At 57.2% G+C, this 19,699-nt stretch overlaps 1 protein-coding gene across 6 annotated transcripts in view; it reads left to right on the top strand.

The window, feature by feature from the left end:
• The first annotated feature begins 3,024 nt into the window (after nt 1–3,024).
• SLC6A9 (solute carrier family 6 member 9) overlaps nt 3,025–19,699 on the top strand; it is a 31,612-nt gene continuing 14,937 nt past the window's right edge. For 3 of the 6 annotated variants that reach the window (XM_057549578.1, XM_057549555.1, XM_057549572.1), the window contains exons 1-2: nt 3,025–3,267; nt 8,868–8,983. Coding sequence is in view for 3 of the 6 variants with exons in the window: in XM_057549555.1 (XP_057405538.1) it covers nt 8,954–8,983 (30 nt within the window). In the remaining 3 variants the exon portion in view is untranslated. Of the gene's footprint in view, nt 3,268–3,438; nt 3,505–8,867; nt 8,984–19,699 lie in introns of those variants that run through there. The other 3 variants (XM_057549561.1, XM_057549580.1, XM_057549589.1) reach the window with 3 other exon arrangements.

The following is a 19,699-nucleotide window of genomic DNA, read 5'->3' as shown; positions in this document are numbered from 1 at the left end:
GGAACCCTGCTCTGATTCCCGTAATTGGCTCATGCTGCCCCCCCTGGATCAGGGCCAGAGAAAGCACAACAGGATGGCCTGAAGGGCACATGAAGCCCCAGAGACAGCTCTTGGATCTGGAACCAACCTAGCCCGCTCCCTTGCATTGGGACAGGGCAGGGAAGGTGCCAGGCACTGACCACTAGGCTCCAAGTTCAAGGGAGGAAGAATCTGAGAGCAGAGCCCAGGTGGGCTTCTGCAGCTCCTGAGGCTGGGGCTCCGAGCCTGGCCAGGCCCGGCTGTAACTCAAAGCAATGTCCACCTTCCCCCAACGTCTCAGCAGGGTCCCTCAGCACCCCTCCACCAAGGTGGCCAGTGCTGCCAGGTCCTACAATGCCTTCCAGAAGTGGCCCACATCTGCCCTTATCCCTAATCCCACCAGACATACACCTAAGCACACTCCCTGTGGCTCAGCAGAGGCCTTGCTCCTGCAGGCTGATGACGACAAGTGAAACCTGTCAGCACCAGGGGATCTGATGCTGGGCCCAGCCCTCCCAGGAAATTGCACTGCAACTGGAGGCTCCTGAGACACGCCTTAGCCCGCAGTGGGTGGGGCCCAGCTGCTGCCTGTCCTCTTACTGCCCTGTCCCAGGAAGAAGCAAGCCAGCGAGCTGTCTGACCCCATCAGTCCTTCTCTCTGTCCTCTGGCCTGATCCCCCTACCCTCCTCACAGTGGCCCAGGCTGGCCATGCCCTTCCCAACCTGTGGACCAGTGGCCCAGGGCGGGGAGCTCACAGGAGGGGATGAAGGCCATCCCAGCTCTGACCTGGACTAGGCCCAAACCTGCTTCCCTTGGGGCCTCATTCTGGTTGGAAAAAAACAGCCGCTTCAGCCCCTGACTCGTGGAGACGATTTTTCAAACCAGAATCTTTCTCACAAGCTTTTCCTCAGGACTCAACTCACTGTGTAGCTGCCTGAAGCCCTTTCTAGATCAAGATGTGTAAAATACACACATCTATAAATCTCTCTACATGTATGCAAATATGATTTGTGTTATGTCATCTGTCTAGCAAAACCCATGTGGGCAATATCCCCAACTTTCCCAAACACCCCCAGGGAAAATCTCTTTCCCCCACCCCATGGGCTAAAGGGTGAGGCTGCCTCCCTGCCCCCAGATTAATCCCAAATGCTCTTTCTCCCTGATAGAGCCTCAGAGGGCTGAACCCTGAGCACCCCTCCCCCTCTCTTCTTCCACCCCACCCGACCCCACCACCAGCCGCAGGTTCTGAGAGCCTCCCCAGGGTCTGGCTGTGAGCGTCCTGAACCTCCCTCCCTTCATATGGAGTCCTTAGAGTGAGGTGGCCAGGTCGATCCCAGAAGCTTCACTGACCCTCAGTGCCCTCTTCTCAGGGCCCCTTGACCCCCAGTCTACTGCTTCAAGGGGAAAGGAGGCCATTGTCCCACCCTCCCACTCTTCCTTGTCCCCACTCCACTCCATGGGGGAATCTGCCAACAGCCTCTATCCTGCCTTCCCTGTGTGGTGGCCCTTTTTGACAAGCCCCAGGGGGAGGGAGGGAGGGAGAGACCAGCCACAGACTTTATGTCCTAGCAGGACAGGCAAGCGGGTGGGGCCTGGATCACAGGTGCCCAGCTCCCAGAGTTGCACGCACAAACACACACCACTACACAGAGCTGCTGCAGTGCACACAGTCACTCACAAACACAGATCCACCTACTCAAATCCACAGGGGCAGGGGGGCACAGGAACAACAGACTGCTCGGGAAGAGGCCACACATACACATAAGACACCTGTAATTCGTTCATAGGAGAATATAAATCACAAACATGCTGTACCTGCTAGGTTTGGGGACAGAGTACAAATGAAAATAATCTTGCTGACAAGAATAATGTCTCCAGATCTTCCCAGATCTGATCAAGTCTCTACTGTGAATAGGTTATAAGTTCTGAGTTGGTAGGGCCCTGGAGAAGCCTGGTGGAATGGACTGTGTGTGGCCTGAGAGCACTCCTTGGCAGGAAGTATCTGTGCCTGATACCTGCTATCTTGTTCAGTGCCTCTGATTGTAAATTAATAAAGTGGAATCTCACTTGTCAATTGATCTTGTGCGAGTTTGGCATATGTGAATCAGCTTCTTGGAGGCTGACTATCCCCAGGGAACAAATAAAACTGGTTTCCTGGCCAGACAACAGTGAGGACAGACTCAGGGTGCCGAGAAGAGACTGGTCCCCTTCCCGAGCAGATGCTGGGGGCAACAACTGTTCCCTGACAGCCAGTACTAACCGGCCCTTCTCCTTGAAAGCTGGTGGCTCTCAAGGTAAGCAATTGTGGGAGCCCCTTTCCACCAACTGCCAAGCCTTGCTGCTCAGGGGCAGCCTAGAGCAATGTGTTTTGTCTATTTTACAGGAAGGAAACTGAGGCTCAGCAAAGCTCCCTTCGGCAAAGTCTCCATTAGCTGGAATTGGAACCCAGGTATGTCTCCCCAGGGAGAGAAGAGGGGGCCCAGGTTGGTGACTGCAGCACTTGTAACACAATGGCCAATGTAGGGTTGGCCAAACCAGTGGTCAAAGGAGGGTCCATGGAGAAAGGGCCCCCAGCCCTCCAGTTCCAAGGAGTAGGACCCAGGCCTTACCCAGCTGTGCCCACAGTCCCTAGCGGCACTGCTCAAAGGGAATGGAATTTGCTCTGACTTCTCTCTAGGGGGAACGCAGGCGCAGAAAAGCGGGGGCCTGGCAGGCTAACTCCAGCTCCAGCCCCCCAAGTGCCCCAGGCGTTCTGGCTTCATTCCAGCCTAGCCCGAAGGGGACATCTGCTTCCTCCAAGGGCCCCAGCTGAAGGGCAGCAAGGCAGGGGCGGAGAAGGGGGCTCCTTTACGGAGCCCACTCCCAGGGGTTCGTGGGGATCAATCATCTGAAAGCAGGAGCAACTTGTAATTTTATTCCCTGGGAGGAGGAGCCTGAGAAGTCGTCGGGGGTGGGGATGAGATGGGGGGGGTGCGCAGGGAGGCCAGGGGAGCTGTTCAGAGAGGGGAGGGACTTGGCTAGATCTCCCAAGCCTTCTCCACTCTCCAAACTTTCACCAAACTCTTGGCCCCCGCCTCCCTGAAACCAAAACACAACAAGCTCAGGAGGAGCGGCGAGCGGCGCGGCGGGGCGGGCGGACTCGCGGCGGCACTGAGCCTCAGGAGGCTGATGCAACTTTCCCTTTAAGAAAGCCACCTGGGCGCACCGCGGTGCGGACCCAGCAAGCCTGGGCCGGGGGCTGCAGCATGGTAAGGAGCCTGGGGGAAGGGGGCGCTGCGGCCCGCGCCTCTGTCTGTCCCGCCGTCGGTCTGGGTGTTTGGTGGCTACGTGGGGCTGAGCCCCAGGACCAGCGGGCGGGCGAGCGTGTGTGTGTGTGTGTGTGTGTGTGTGTGTGTGTGTGTGTGTGATCGCGCATGCATGCGGGCATCTGGGGGTAAGAGTGTGGGTGCACGTACAGGGATGTCTGTCTCGTCGGAAAGGTCGGGGTAGGTGCGCGCGTCTGGGTGTCACCGCTGTCACCAAGGAGCTGAAGCGGGAGGGAACGGCGGCGCGGGGCGGGGGGCGCTCCTGGAGGAGGGTGAGCTGCGTGCCGACGCCGGTTCGGTCCGGGGCTGCGGGAGCGGAGCTGTGCCGGCAGCGCCGGAACCAGAGCTTCTGTCTGAGGCGCCAGTGGGTCTGCGCGCCAGGGGCCTGCGGGCGCCGGGAACCGGTGGGCCGGGTGTCTGCGCCCCTCATGCGGGCTCCTGCTCTCCATCTCCTTGCCAGCCGCTGGCCGGCCAAGCTGCCTATCTGGCCCCTCCAGCCGGCCTGCCTCACTATCTGCCCGCCCACTCGGCGGCCGGTTGAGGGTTCCCGCGCGCCAGCAGGTCCCGGGAAGCCGCGCCAGGGAGTCTCGGTGCCCTCGGGCTGTTGTCCTCGGCTCCTGGCCACGACTTTGGGAAGGGGCTACGGCCTCGTTGTTCTTTGGGGGTTGTAACCCGCGCCCTCCCCAGCCCAACCTTCATTCCGGGTGCGCGTAGGGCGGGCCCAGGCGGCCGCAGGTGAGGGCAGGGGCCTAGCAGCCTGGGGCGCCCACTCCCAGCCGGCGCCCCGCACCCCGCAGCCACGGCCCGCGGGAGCAGGCGGCGGGGCCGGGGCCAGGCGGGAGGGGGGCTTTCTCTGAGGGCCGGGAGGGGCCGGAGCCGGCTCGGGGGCGGGGCAAGGGGGCGGGGACCTGGGCGCCCGGGTACTTTTCCACGGCAGGGACCGGGGGCGGGGCTGCCGCCTCCGCACCAGCTGAGAGGCCCACATGTGGCGGCTGATGTAACGCCCGCCCCCGACACCTCGCACCCCGATTAAGGCGGACGCGCCCCGCTTCGAGGAATCTGGGCGCTCCAGGCGGTGCTACAGCTCCGAAAGCGACCTTGCCTCTTCCTGCCGTTCCAGGGCCTCTTCTCAGCCTGCCGGCCGCTTCTTAAAGGAGCCGCGCCCCCTTTCGGGCCTGTACTCCGTAGGCCGCGCCCCCTCGCTGGTCACTCTTAAAGGAGCCGCGTCCCCAGCTCTCTGACAGCTCCCGCACAAAGCCTAGGTCTGTCTTTGCCGAAACAAGCCTGATGCTGCGGCCGCTAGAAGATAAAGGCTGGGGAGCGAGGAGTGGAGAAGGAGAGAAGGACATGAGAGGTTAAAGAACCCCGAAGTGAGGGAGCGTCAGAAGATTGGAGGATAGTGGGTGAGGGGACTGGTTCTAGGAAGGGACTAAAGAGTGACACTGAGCATGCCCAAATGTTTCCAAGGACCGCAGAGAAAACGCCCCCTTACTCGGCCTACACTGCGACTGAGGCTCAGTGCCCAGCTCTGGGGACACAGAAGAGTCACACCTCTGCCCTGGATGATCTCTCCAGCTGGTGGGGAAGGCAGATTGGGACACAAGTAACCATGCTGCAACGGCTATGTGTGAGGAGCATATTAATCAGATGTACACAGCGTGCTTTGGGGGTAACCGGGAGCAGCATTTAAAGATTGACTGCAAGTGGGAGGAGAAAGAAAGGCTTCTTGATGATAATGGCATTGGGACAGGTTTTGAAGATGGGTGGGGTATATACAGATAGATATGGGGACAAGGGTACTCAAGGAAGAGGGAACTGCCTAAGCAAAGGCATGAAGACAAGAACCCTCTGGGGATGCTGAACAGTCCCACGTGGCCACAGGTGGCCACAAGTGGCTGCAGGTAGCCGACCTTGAATCTAGGCAGAACTAGGGCCCTCCGCTACTCTCACAGCCCCTCCACTGCCTCCGTCACAGTGAATGGAGATTATGTTTCCTCCTCTATCTCTCTCCTAAACTGTGAGGTCCTTGAAGGCCAGGAAAGAACCTGTCACCTTTCCATCCCCAGCGAGGACTCCAGGGCTTGGCCCAGATGGACCCTTAAAATTGATTGACCTGACAGTCCTGTTTGGAGGAGAGGAAGACTGAGCAATGAGACAGTAAAGGTGGGCTGGGTCCTATGACTACCCTCTCCCCATCCTCCCTTGGGTGGCTGACAGGCAACTCGAACCCAGCTCATCCTCTCCCCACTCCAAACCTGCAGCATCCCCAGCATTCCTGTCTCTGGGACTAGCACAGGCTTCTTCCTACTATACCAACAGAAACCAGAGACCCCCTCCTTATCCCTCACCCCCTAAGTCCAATTCATCACCAAGTCTCCTACCAGAGTTACGTTCTATATTTTTTCTCAAATCTCTGTACCTCTCCCCACCCCAGCATCACCTTCCTGAGCCAAGCCCCCTCATCCCTGGCCTGGCCTATTCCTAATTGATTTCCTCTCTTCCCTCTCCCCTCCCTCCAGTCCTTTCTCCACACTAATCTAGGGTGATGTTTTCAAAATGCACCTTCCACCAATTGCTCCTCCTCACAGTTACAACTCTGCTTTAAAGACTTCAATAGCTGCCATTGCCCTCAGGATAAAGACCAAAACCAAGGCCCCAAAGACCCCGAACCTGCTTATCTATCCACCTCTGTCTGTGGCCACTTTCTCCCTCACTATCTGAGCCTCAGCCTCACAGTCTTTGCACATAGTATTTCATTTGCTTGAATCTCTCTTCCTCTTCTCTGCTCACTGTTGCCGAATCATCCCCCTCTGACTCTTAAACATCACTTCCTCAGGAAAGTCCTCTGTAACTCTCAGACAAGGCCAGGCCCCCCTGGTGTAGATTTTCGTCAAGAAGATCTTTCACTTTCACACCCTTTATTGTAGGCTTTAATTGTACACATTTGAGTCACCAGTTTCATTCATTTCCCCACCAGCCTGTAAGCTGCAGGAGGGCAGAGACTGAAGAGATCTTGGTGCCCAGCACAGATCTGGCCCAGAGCAAGCCCGAAATAAATATTTGCGGAGTAAATGAATTGAATTGTGGCCAGCCCTAAATGCCTGCTGAACAATTTAGGCCATATCCTGTTGGCTGTGGAAAACTGTTGGAGGGAATCAGGGCTTTAGGACTTTGGGAAGATTAATGGATTGGAGGGAAGGAAAAAGTGGAGGACTTGTTGAGTCAAAAATTAAGCACAAACTTCAGAATGTACAAAGGACTTATGATTAGCCCCGTCTTACAGATTGAGAAAACTGAGGCTCAGAGAGGTTAAGTAACTTGCTTGAAGTCACATGCCTAGTGAGTGGCAGAGCCAGTTCCTCCTTCCAGGTCCCAGAGTCCAAGCTCTTTATCACAAGCTAACCTGACTCTGACCCACGTGGCACAGATGGAGAGCTTGTCAATAGTGGCCCATATATGGGTTAGGGGTAGGCCTGGTGCCTGGGTAACGTGGATGCCCAACCCCTAGAAGAGGGCCTGGCCTATCGTAGGCATTCAGGTGGTACTTTTTGAATGGATGGATGGGGCCGTTTAACAGAAATGGCAGAAGCAGGAGAAGCAGCAAAGCTTTACACCCAACTCATTGTCCTGGAAGCAGCCCCCAAGCAATCTTTTCTCCACTAATCTGTCAGCACCCTGACCACAAGGGCTGTATTTGCAGTGCTTAGGGATAACACCCTGGAACTTAGGTTCCAGGACGGAGTGTCCTCAGTTTACTCACCTGACCAGAGGGCGTAATGCCCAACCAGTGAGGTGGCTCTTAATAATGCCATCTGCTGTCATTACTATCATCATTGTCATTATTATCATTATTGTCATTATTATCTGTTAGCTGAAGAGGGACAGCTTTGAGGACAGCAAATCTAGAGTTTACAGCTTGGAGGGAGGGGTGTGGTAAGTGAAGACAAGGGTATGATCTTCTAAGAGAGCACACCCCCTGTTCTGACTGCCCACAGAAGACCAAAGCCACAAGCAGGGACCTCTTTAGGGAACAGTGAGAGGCAGGAAGGCCGGCCTGGGTGACTAACCAAAGGGAAATGGTCGCAAGTCACATCCCTACCTGGCTCGGGTCTGGGGAGAAGGTTATGCAGGACACCTGGTGGCCAGGACAAAGGCCTAAGGTAGCCAAGAAGAGCTTCTTCGTCCTCTTTTCTAGCCTCCAATGACTTCCTGGGCCTGTGGGTGAGAGGTGGCCCTTGAGGTGGCTGTAGGCGGGGCAGAGTGGCACAAAACAGCCTTTGGAGTAGAGGCGACTCCTTGAGAGGACCCAGAGAAGGCCCCAGTCCTTCCTAGGACCAGGCCCTATGGAGGGTGAATGTGCTTGTCCTTCTGACCCCGGGTTTTCCTCCCATAAGAGAATCCTTTGAGGCTCCCTGAAGGTTGATTCCACTCCTGTGACCTGTCAAAAACTCCCTCCTCTTCCGTCTGCGTCCATCCAACATTGAACCTGCAGACACCAGCAGCTGCATGGCCGCGCCTCCCGTCTGTCTGCCCCTCCCGCTCGCCAGCCCCACCTCGCCTCTCAGAGGCTTCCTACGAGATCTCTCCGGCTGACCTGGCCCCTCATTCCAAGGCCTCAGCCTTACCCATTTCCCTTCAACTCAGTTCCACCAACACTCCCCGCAAGCTGAGCACCGCGCCAGGTGCTGGGCACGGAGGGGTAAATGAAACACATCCAACCCCTCAGGGAACTGGCCAACCAACCCATGGTTGACAGACGTAAGCAAATGAGTTGATAAGGACACTGGTAGAAGTCTGCACAAAACACAAAAGAGGAGACAGTTTGTTCACTGTGGGGTGGGGTGGGGGCAGTGTCAAGAAAAGCTACAGAGGAGAGGCGACACTTAAGCAGGCTCCTAAAGAATTTGTACAATTGCACCTGGTGAACAGGAGGGAAGGTGTTCGGCAGGGGCCAGCCTGAGCACGGGCATGGCGGCGTTGTGCCTGCACATGCTGTGTTTGGTGTGCCTAGAGCTTCTGGTCCAAGTTAGCGACATAACAACGAGCCCGCTGCCTGGAGCCCAAGCTGAGTGGCACCGGGATAGGGAAGGACCATCCTGGACGCCTGGCTGGGGCGAGGTTGGGGAGCATGTGCTGATCGAAGCTGACTCCCCGTCAGGGGAAAGGTTGAAGCCATTCACACAGATGATGAAGGAATTGGACCCTGTGCCAGTTCTGTGTTCATTTTTTATCTTTTGTAGAATTGGGCATCTGGAGAGTCAAAAATAGACCTTTGCCCATTGGGACGGGAAGTCTGGAAACCAAGGGATCCAGGGGAAGGTTTGGGAGAAGAGTGAGGTAGGAACTGGATTGAGGGTCATCCAGAAATGAGCAGGACAGGAAATGGTCTGGCAGGGGTTGGGCCAGGGTGGGAGGGAAGAGAGGGCCTGCCAGCTGGTGGTCTGGGCCCTGCACTACCTGTTCTGAAGAGCCCTGAGGGCCACACATGTCCTGCCTTGCCTTCCTGGGCCAAATCCTCAACGCATTCTCTGCTCTCTCCACAGCTCTTGAGGCCTGTGTTCTGAAAGGTGCTAGAAACAGAGCCTGTGAGTGTGGTCCGGGACTCCAGAGCCCCTAACCCACCACCACCATGGTAGGAAAAGGTGCCAAAGCGATGCTGGTGAGTACAGGGACCGGACTGCAGGGAGGAGGGGTTCATGGGCACCATCCCCTCTGGGGCCTGCCGTCAGCTGCTGGCCCTGACAGGAGGGCCTAGGAGGCTCCATGGGGCCCCGAGTCTGGCACTGCCAGGGCTCCTGAGTGCTAGGGCTGTCCCAGGCCCAGGTGGGCAGCCCCTCACCCAGCAGGTTAGATGCTGCCATGGCTCCGAGCCCATAGCAGTGCAGATTCCACCACAGAGCCCGAAAGGCATGCTAGGAGGCACGAGGCACACTTCCCACCCTCATCACAAGATACCCTGGAGAGAAGGCTGCAGTCAGTCCTGCTGGGAGGGCTGTCCTGTGGCTGATACCCAACGCTGTGCTCTGCCTGCCGTGGGGAGCATTCAGCATGTGCTGATCAAGGGGTCCTCAGAGCCTGTCTGATTTTTTTCTTCTTCCACTCTGAAAAGTAACATAGAGCGTTTCATTTCGAATCCTCTCCTGAGGCCTCCTCAGAAAGCCTCCCTCTCCCCCTTCCCCAAGCCACACACTCTCTCAGAGCGCAGGAGAGGTGGTGAGAAGCAGTGGGCAAGAGCAGGGCCGGCTCGCTGATGGACGGAACAGGCCAGCACTGGAATCAGGAACCAGGAAAATACCCCAAGGACAGTGGTTGTATTCCTCCTCTTGGGATCTTGCCTTAGGAACCAGTGACACTGGGCAGCTGTCAGGGGAGGAAGCCAGTGACTGAGCACGGTCCCTCCCGTGGCTCCTCCCTTCCCCACGTGGATTCTCGGGTTGCTGTTCACATTCAGTGAAAGACTGATTGGCCTAGGGTCTCTGCCGAGCCCTCCCCAAACAAGCCCTGTCCCTCACCAGGGATTTGATTTCTGGGACTGGAAGTACTTGGTCCAAAGGAATGGTCTGGGGGAGGGAGCTGGACAGTCGTGCTCCAGGCTCAGGACCCTCTATCCTGTCCTGTTCTGAACTTCCAGCATCCAGCCCCTCAGACCTGCTCTGGTCTGGCCCCCTCCTGACTGGAGCAAGTCTGAATGCACTAAGCTTCTCAAAGTATTCCTCAGCCAACCTGAACTCTGAGTGCTCAGATGTGGGCAGAGCTGGAGGTCTCCTGACCTGAATACTTGCTAGGGGGTGGATGCTGTGATAGAATCAAAAATGGCCTCACCCTTCCCGGAAGTGTTGGAATTGCCATGAGCCTGTCGCAGGAAGTGGGCTGTGGCTCTGCCCCTCCCTACGTGGAGATTCTGTGTCCCATGAAACTTAAGAAACCCTCCGAGTACTCTACACTACTCAGTACTGGCTGCTCTACTTTCTCTGGAGTGACCCTCAAAGGACTGGGGCAGGGAGGCAGGAGAGATGTGGAACCCACGTGGGCAACATAGGGAGCGTGAATCACAAGCTCCCAGAATCCCTGCCGGAGCTGAGCTTCCCGGACCCTGGGCTCTGCCGGCCAGCAGGCCAGCCCGTCTGTGGAAGGGAATGTTGCCTTGGGACGCCTGTTCCCAGCACCAGGATGTGCCTAAAGATAGCTGGGGCTTGATTTCCTCCGTGCCCTCTGACCTTTGACTTCTGCCCGCCACTGCTGCGTCTGAGCCTCCATAGCATGTCCCCTGGGCACCCCCAGTGGTTGCTCGAGATTCTATTCCTGCTTCTTTCTCAGTTCTGCCTATGACCTTGGGCTCCGCTATTCTCGGGGCCCAGTTTGGAACCAGTTCCGCCTCCATTCAGTGCTTGTCTCTAGGATACAGCCTCTGAGGAGCGCCATCTCTCCTAGCTAACCTAGGCAGCTGCGCCTGGACTTTATTAGGTGCCTGTGGTCCCCTAAGGGCGAGTGACTGAGGCTGCTCCTTCTCTGGATGCCATGGTGGGGCGGAACAGAGGATCTTGAGGGCCATGCATGGAAGCCAGTGGCACTTGGACCGTCCCAGGTCTGTGGCTTCTGTTGCCGTTTGTGTCCTGGTAGGCTGGGAGTAGGCAGCTGGTCCCTGCCATGGGATCCTCACTTCCATCCCCCTTTGCCCCAGGTTTGGGTGTGAGGACATGGGTCCCCTGGGTCTCTTCAGTGTCCACCCTATGTCATCCTGGGAGCTTCTGCTAGGCTCTTCATGTGGCAGGTGCCCCGTGGAGGGTGAGCCACTTCCCAGCACGTGCCCAGACCCACATGCCTGCCGCACGTGTCCCTCCCCCCGCTCCCAGCCCAGATGGTCTCTGCCAGGCCAGCTCAGCTGCCTCCCTCACGCCTCAGCAGCTCCTAGGACAGGGCCGTGCAGGAACCCAGCTGGCCGGGGTGCCTCCAAGCCTGGGAGCAGCTGGGATGCTTGGGGGCACTGGGGGTGGGGGTGGCGGTGGTCCTTTCGTGGAGACCTAGTGCCTCTATACACATGTGGGGCCGGGCTGCCTGGGGCTCGGAGGACAGGGAGCTGGAGGAGAGGAGCCCAGGACAGGAGAGCCCTACTGGGTCAGCTTTAACCCCACAGCTGCACACCAAGTCCACAAGCTGGCCAACTCAGTCCCCTCCCCTGTGTCCGCTCCCGACTCATACAGCATCTTGGGCAGAAAGGCCTTGGTGAGCCTCACTGGCCTCTCCCAACATCTTTGAGTGCACTGGTTGCTTCTGCTCCTGGAAGCCTCATGATGAATAAGAGCAGTGTCACCTGGGCTAGAGCCCTGGGTGCCAGAACACCTGAATCGTCCTAGAAGGCTTTTTTTTTAAAATTTATTTTATTTATTTACTTGTTTGTTTGTTTGTTTGTTTATTTTGGCTGCGTTGGATCTTTGTTGCTGCACGCAGGCATTCTCTAGTTGCAGTGAGCGGGGACAAGCTTCTTACTGCGGTGGCTTCCCTTGTTGCGGAGCACGGGCTCTAGGCGTGCGAGCTTCAGTAGTTGTGGCACACGGGCTCAGTAGTTGTGGCTCGCGGGCTCTAGAGCAGAGCTCGGTAGTTGTGGCGCACGGGCTTAGTTGCTCCGCGGCATGTGGGATCTTCCCGGACCAGGGCTTGAACCCATGTCCCCTGCATTGGCAGGTGGATTCTTAACCACTGCGCCACCAGGGAAGCCCCCCTAGAAGGCTTTGAAAGCGCCACAGGCCACCTGGGGCTGCCCCACCCCGACCTGTTCTGTCATGCTTTGACAAGAGGGTTTGGATACTTCTTGTCTGCAGCAGCCATCACAGGGCCTGGTGAACAGTGGGTGCGCACCCAGCCCAAGTCCTGGCATGTAGCGGGTGCTCAACTAATATGGGCTTGACACACATCGGGATCTCAGCAAGCACAGGCTTGGCACCCACCTGGCCCTCCCTTGGTAGAGGGCCTGTCACTTACCAGCCACTCACCTAGCATGAGTCCCAGCATGTAACAAGTGCTCAACTAGTACAGACATGGCATACATTGGGTACTCACTTAGCATAGTGCAAGGCGCACAGTGGGTGCTCACCCTGCTCAGGCCTGGGCATATATTGGGTCCTCACATGGCACAGAATTTGGCATGCATGGGGCACTCATGTAGTGCAGGACCCAGCACACCACAAGGGCTCCCTGTGGGGCAGACACACAGTGGGTGCTCTCTTAACACAGAGCCTGGCACACAGTGGGAGCTCTCCCAGCATTGGATGTGGCACACACTGTGTGCCTTCCTAGCACGGGTTTGACACACAGTAGGTCTTCTCCTACCTCAGGCACCAACACACAGTGGGCACTCTCCTTCTATAAGGCCTAGCACAGAGAAGGTGCTCTCCTAGCCAGGACAGCCTGAGCAATGACTTAGATAATCAACTAGACGATCCTAGATGCGCAACTACCCCCTCCCCAGTGAAATGGACAATATCTAGATCCAGAGGAAAAGGCCCAACCTCCTCAGGCTTCCTCTCCGGACCTAGAACCTGCCCTCCGTTCCCCTTGGTCTCCCTCCCCTCCCCGGCCTCCCTGGAGGCCACCTACTCAGTCCTGCGGCCTCCCCTCCCCTCACACGGCTTCCCTGCAGCCCCGCCACCCCCAGCACTTTCCAGTCCTGGCTCGGCAGGACCTTCCCTCGGAGTCGCAGGGTACAACAAAGCCCCTAGACTCCTTGGCCCTCTGGAGGCATGCCCACTCTTATTAAGAAAAGTCAGAGGCGGGGTTGGGGGAGTCGGCCTCCCTGAGTGGGGCTGGGGCAGCTGGATCCCACTAATGAGGCCTCATTACTGCCAGGACCCAGCTGGGCTGCTGCCGCCTCCTGTCCCCATGGCCAGAGCCAGAGAAAGCTGTCCAGCCAGGGCTGCCTGTTCTGGGCACCCAGCCCAGGCCAGGGCAGCCAAAGCCCAGAGCCCACCCTGGGTGGAAGTGAGCAGTTGGGCATCATGGGTGACTGGGCCTTCCTGGAGCCAGTGGCCCAGCCAGGGCCTTGGCCCTCAGTTTGGGCTCACAGGAAGTCCGCGGAGCGTGTCTGGGGGCCCGGCTGCGTGAGGCTGGCCCGGGGAACAGCTCAGTCAGTGGAGTCTGAGGCCATTCTTAGGAGACTTGCTTGAGCCGAGGTCAGTCCCCATCTTCCTCCCCAAAATGGGCATAATAACATACCTATCTCAAGGGGCTGTTGGAAGGATTAAATGAGTTAATATATATATAAAGTGTTTAGGACAGTGTCTGGCTCATAGTAAGCACTTAATATGTATTATCTGTTACTATTATTAATAATGCTAATAGCTTCAAAGATGGATGGATATTATCCCCATCTTAGAGATGAAAAAATTAAGACCAGACATGTTAAGTGACTTGCCTAAGGAGATATATATAGTGAGAACTGCCAGAGCTGGGGTTTGAACCCAGGCTTGTCTGACTCTATAGCCTTTGCCCTTTAAAAAGAATGTCATCCTGCCATGTTCCCACTGGGGACACCTCACTTACCAAACTCACAGGGAAGCTGTCCTTTACATCAGAATTCATACATGCTTCAATTTGACCAATGTTTACTAAGATCCTACCATGTACCACACCCCTTGCCAACCTATCAGTTTCCAAAAAGAGCTATGCCTTCCCAGCACCAGAACACTCGTGCCCACCTTCCTGGCCACGGGTTTGTGGTGTCTCAGCATCCGCTGGAGACTGACCAGTGAGTGTGGCCTCAGAGAAGAGGGATTGGATGGGTCTGAGTGACATTCCACCCCAGCCATGGTGACACCTGCTAGACTGTGCCCAGCCCACTCGGTACACACTCCCAGAGGGAACACACTCCCAGAGGTTCTGGGTGATGCAGTACTAATCCTCAAAGGTCCTTATTCTACAGCCACCCTCTTGGCTAATGCCATCTTTCTTCAGACAGGTGACAGCACCGTTCACTAAGCCAGAGCTTTTATACATGGTCAGTCATATTCTCTAATGAGGACACTCCATCATCTTGGCTGGTTGGGAGTCCCCAACTCCTGGGAGGACTGCTTCAGGACCCATCACCCCCCAGCCCACAGCATTCTAAGAAGTCTGAGATGCTCTGGTAGTGCCCTGTGGGTTGCGCCCCCTTCCCCCTTCTCCTTCACCATCTCTAGTGCCCAGTGGTACCCAGGAGCCCACCAAGTGCCAGGCCTATGCGCTCAGAAGCATCTGGTCCCCAGACCTCATTCTGGAATGGGAGTGAGCCACCCTCTCTCTCTCTCAGTTCCACGCCCGCTCTGCCTCACCCTGTGGTTGTGAGTGTGTGTGTGTGTGTATGTGTTTTGTTCCAATAACTTGCTGGGAACAAGGGAGAAACACAACAAACCCTGCGCTTCACTCTAACTGTGGAGCACCCGCGCTGGGCTGCGTGGGGACTGGCTGGAGGGGGAGGGCCGGGGAGGGGGTAGGCAGAGCTTCAGGAAGAGATGAGGTGAAAGTAATTGATGCCGCCCAGCCAGCAGTGGAAGAGGCAGGGGATGCACCAGTGTCGCCCGGAGCTGGCAGAGGTGTGAATGAGAGGAGACACGCACACCCCGCTCCAAGTGCTCACCCTGGGATGGCCGTGGCTCAGGGACCTGTGGCCCCCTCCTCCCCAGGACAGGTCAGTCACCTTCCAGGAGGTCGAGCCCCCTCTCTGGTGCCAGGCAGACTGGGAGGCAGGGCTGGGGGTGGGGAGAGGGGCTGAGTGGTCTGTGCCAGGGAGGGGCAGGCACAGCCAGCCAGAGAGACAGACACCAGCAAAAGTGACCCAGAAAGTTGCAACTGTGCAAAGGAGCGGGAAGAGTTAGCTATGCGGAGGGAGCACGGGGGAGGAGAATGGGGGTATGAGGGCTCCCCCAGCCCGAGGACCTGCTGAGAATCTGCTCTTGTGTATCAAAGCTGCATTGTCCTAGCTCCCGGGGAGACGGGCCGGAGGTGCCCAGGAATTGTACTAATCAATACAGCCCCATTGTCTGTGCCACGGCAGCTACTCCTATGCGGAGAGTGGTGAGGGGGCAGGGGGACTTGTTACATGGACTCAGTGGTGAGGGTGGGGGAACGGGATGGGGCGACAGTCTCGGCTGCGAGGAGAGAGACCCCACGCAGTGTTCGCCAGTGTCTAGGACAAGTGCCCGGGTGGTGGGGGCACCGGTGTGCCCTCCTCCCTGGAAGCCAGGGATGGTCAGGGATGTCAGGCACAATGGGACTGATGTCAGTGAGGGAGAGGGGACTGGGAAAGCCACCTTTCTTCCCTGTAGGGCATCCTGACTTGACCTTCGGAAGGCAGGAGAAGGAATGTCCTCTGGGGAGATGTGGGTTGCATTTGGGAGAAACATTATGCAGGGCTGCCCTCCACCTTCAGGACTGCCAGGGTCAGAAGCCAAAGCCACTTTCCAGAATGCCAGCCCGCTGCCAACCGAGTGGGGCAGAGACTGCTCACGGCTGCCACAGTGCAGGGCATGACTGCTGGGCTTCAGGGCAGAAGCAGAGCCCACCCAATGGCCCTATCACTTCTCCCAGAGCCTGGAGTGGAGCTTGGCATGCCTGGGGTGCATCTTCTGTCTGCTCTCCACAATATTGGCAGATCACTCTCTGCCAATCAGGGCTCTGGCACGAAACAGCACCGGGCATGTCCTTGCCTCTCTCACCTCCTATATGAGGGCCTGATCTCCCGACAGGTGCTCGGAGGTTTTCCTTGAAGCCAGAGGCACTCTCTAATAGCCCCTGCATCCTGCTCGGGTCTGGGGTAGATTTTCCCACGGTCCTGCTGCTCCAGCCTGGGTCCTTGACTCTTTCCCATGTCTGGATGAGCGAAGCCAGATGAAAGATGGAAGGCTCTGTCATTGCGGGGCAGATGTTGCCTGAGGGCCAGCCTGGCTCCTGGATTGATTGGACCGATGGGAGAGAAGTTGGGGAAACAAGAACCAAGGGGTGTGAGGAGGTCACGGAGTCTCCTGAGGCAGCCACAGTTTACTGTCCTGGCTGTTCTGCCTGAATTCCCCACTGGGACTCAGAGAAAGTTGCCAGTGATCTGGATTTGGCTCAAGGTCAGTCTGGGATGTAGGGTCTTGCCCATTCTCCTCCACAAAGTTTGTCTTGGATGGGACTTCATCCCTTGAGCAAACCCTGGGGCTGCAGAGTCCTGGACAAGAAGCCTGCTGGATCCTAGTGGGGCCCGCCCTGCCCGGGCCGCTCCAGGATTCCTCAGCGTCCACCGAGAGCAGAGCTCACAATTCACAGAAATATCCCGTGGACACCGCTCTCGGAGGGCAGGAGTCGGGAGCCAGAGCACAGCCGTCGCCCAGGGTAGAATCCTGGGCTGCCTCTGGGTCTGAGCATGAAGAAGGAAGGGACACGCCTGCGGTGGTGCTGGTGGCCGCCACTGGGAGCGGGCTCTGCAGCATTGTTTCTTTACACGTTGCTGTAGTTTCCAATTATTTTTAATGATAAGCTTATAATGCTTTTATAATCAGAAAGAAAGCAATAACAACTTTTTTTTTTTTTTAAGTTGTTTAGAAAGCCAGTGGGAACTAATGGAAAATACAGGAGAGAGTCAGAAATAGCAAATTCCAGGCAGGGCAGAGCTACAGAATATTAGGAGATCTGTTGAGGTTGTCTGTCTATCCCTTGATTTTACAGGTACAGACGCTGAATGCTGAGAGTGGAAGTGGCTTGCCCAGGGCTGCTGGGGGAGCAGGCTCTAGAATGCTAGGCTTCTAACCCCCAGCGCAGGGTCCCGCCCTGCCAAGCCCAAGGTATAGAGGGAGATCTGGATTCTGCCCTCAGAGCTGAACTGCCTTAATTCCAGGAGTTCATCCAGACCCGTGAATAAGTAGAGGGCAGAGGGCTATGGAAAGGACTTACATAAGTGACTGCTCGGTGTGGCTCACCCCTCTAGGCAGGAAAAGGGGTGGGAGGTTGTGAACCCAAGACAGGTCAACGACTGCTTCTAAGGGTAAGGGGCATGGAGGGTTTTATATGTGTATGTCTGTGCATGGCAGGCGTCACGGAGGATGATCAGCCAGCCCACCCACACAGCCATGGAAGGCACACCCCGTAGCCTGCATCCTGCCTGGCCTGGGGAAGCTCGGGCACAGGACAGGGCAGGGCAGTGCCTGCCCTGGAGATCGCTCACCGGGCAAGTCAGAGGTGAGGGGGATGGCTCTCCAGGGAGCCCAAGGAGGAGGGGAGCAGCCCAGAGGGGCACCAGGCCACTATGGTTTAATTCACCACCCAGGTGTGAGCGACGGAGGGAGGTAGGGAGAGCAGCGAGGGGCGGACAGTGGGAGGTGGGTGATGGCAGGAGCAGCCTGGAGCCCGGCCAGTCGGCGGGGCCGAGCTGGGTTAGGCAGACAGGCCACCAGTCTGGGTCAGACCATGAGCACAAAGAAATTCTTTCGTGGGCACCTCAGAGCCAACAACCTCTGCAGGGACAGTTAATATCAGTGACACGCCGTCCACCTAGCAGATCAAGAAAATGGGAGGCTTAGAATGGGGAAAATTATGCAAGGAGAAAAAAAGTTGTGCAACATTGAAAAAGGCTCACCAGCCTTGGGCATCGCTGCCAGGGAAGGAAGTGGAGGGGCGTCCCCAGAGGAGTGCTGGAGGAGGAAGGGAACTAGAGCCCCTAGGACCACCCGCCCCCCTACAGGGGGACCCTTCCCTCCAGTGTACTTGGAGGAAGGTTGGCTTCTTCTGTCCTTTGTTGAGCGCTATGCCCTCACCAGCCAGGCTGCCTGCGCATAGCTCGCACTGGAATTAAAAGTCAGAGGCCTAAGCTGTGGACCAGGCTCCCGCGGCAGCACCCCATCCACGGTCCCTGAATGGGGCACCGCAGGGCCGGGGAGCAGCAGATGGTGCTGCTTCTGCCGCGAGCTCCTCACACCACTTGCAGGGCGTCATTTCAGCTCCTTCTGCACAGCAGACCCGTAGTGTTGCCAGTTACTTCCCGCCGCAGCCCAATCCCCAGTTCCAAGCCCCTGTCCCCCAGGCTCTGGCCTCCCCAGCTCACAGCCGGCAGCGCTGAACTGGTTAGCACAAGGCTCAGGGGCGTGCTGCTCTGGAATGGAGTGACCACTGGCTCTTGAGGGCTCAGGCAAGCTACTGCCCATGGCACTCGGCTGGGGGCATCATCGCCCTCCCCACCCCCTCCATGCCAGGGAAGCAGCAGACCTCAGAGGTCCAAGTCTGGTCCCGCTGCACTTGGTCAGAGGGCTGGGGCCAGGAGAGAGGCCTTGAACTTCAGGCCTTGCGGACCTCGGTCTCTGCAAGAGGCTTTGCCCTTGCCCAGCCCATGAGGCCATCCTGGACCCTCAGTTGTCTCTTTTACAGCTGTAACCGCTGCTTCGTGACCCCACCCATGTACTCCACAGCTGCCACAATCCCCCATTGTGCCCCTAAGTAAACAAGCCTCGGACAGAATAAAACTGTTATTGTAGGATCAACATATAGGAGCCCTATTTGGCTGGGATTTGTTTGGGAATGGATAAACTACCCCAAGCAGGCCTCACACCCTCTGAAAAAATGCTCCCCTGACCCTGAGGTATTTCTAGGCCTGTCCCAAAAAAAGGCCCTGGGAGGTGGTGACAGGCTTAGGCAGGATTCTGTAAGGACCTGTCACACTGGGACTGGGAGCTGCCCACTCCCAGAGCCAAGGTGGCCTTCAAGCCCCTTCATCAGGGAGGCCTTCTGTGACCTCACCCAGCCCCCAGCCCTGCCCCTTGTCATCCTTCCATGCTCTTGTGACTTGAGAAATTCCCCTTTGTGGGCACATTGAAGTTGCATATCAAAATTATGTGTTTATCTCACTGATGGCTTACTTCCTCCTGGACTTCTAGCTCTGAGTGGGTAGGGGTGTGTTTTGTTCACTGCTGAATTCCCCGAGCCTGGTGCAGGGCCTGGCACATAGTAGGAGCTCGTAAACCTCCGTGGCTGCATGAATGAAAGTACACAGGCTCTGCCGGTTGGCTCTGCGTGCTCCTTGAAGGGAGCACCGCGGTTTCTGGTACTGTGCCCCCAAACCTTCCGGGATGGTATAAGGCTCAGTGTCTTCTCCGGGCAACGCTGGATTGGATGTGCAGGACAAGGGTGTCTGTGCTATAGTGCCCACGTGGTGTGCAAGCCCAGAGCACCCCCCCAGATGTACCCATTGCGGGAGCAAGGGATGCACGGCTGGGGGGCCACCACCGGGTGCCGGGGCCTCCTGTGCCTGCCTTCCTAAATGGGCCATTCCGGAGGGCGCAGGACCAGGGAAGCCATTCCTCCCCTCTGCATCTGTTGGTCAGTGTCAGGGTCCGACAGCGTGTCAAAGCACCAGGCCCGTTTGTTTATTGGCCGG

The sequence above is a fragment of the Balaenoptera acutorostrata genome, chromosome 1, assembly GCF_949987535.1.
Source record: "Balaenoptera acutorostrata chromosome 1, mBalAcu1.1, whole genome shotgun sequence".
NCBI lineage: Eukaryota > Metazoa > Chordata > Mammalia > Artiodactyla > Balaenopteridae > Balaenoptera > Balaenoptera acutorostrata.
This window is presented reverse-complemented; position numbering and strand designations above follow the sequence as displayed.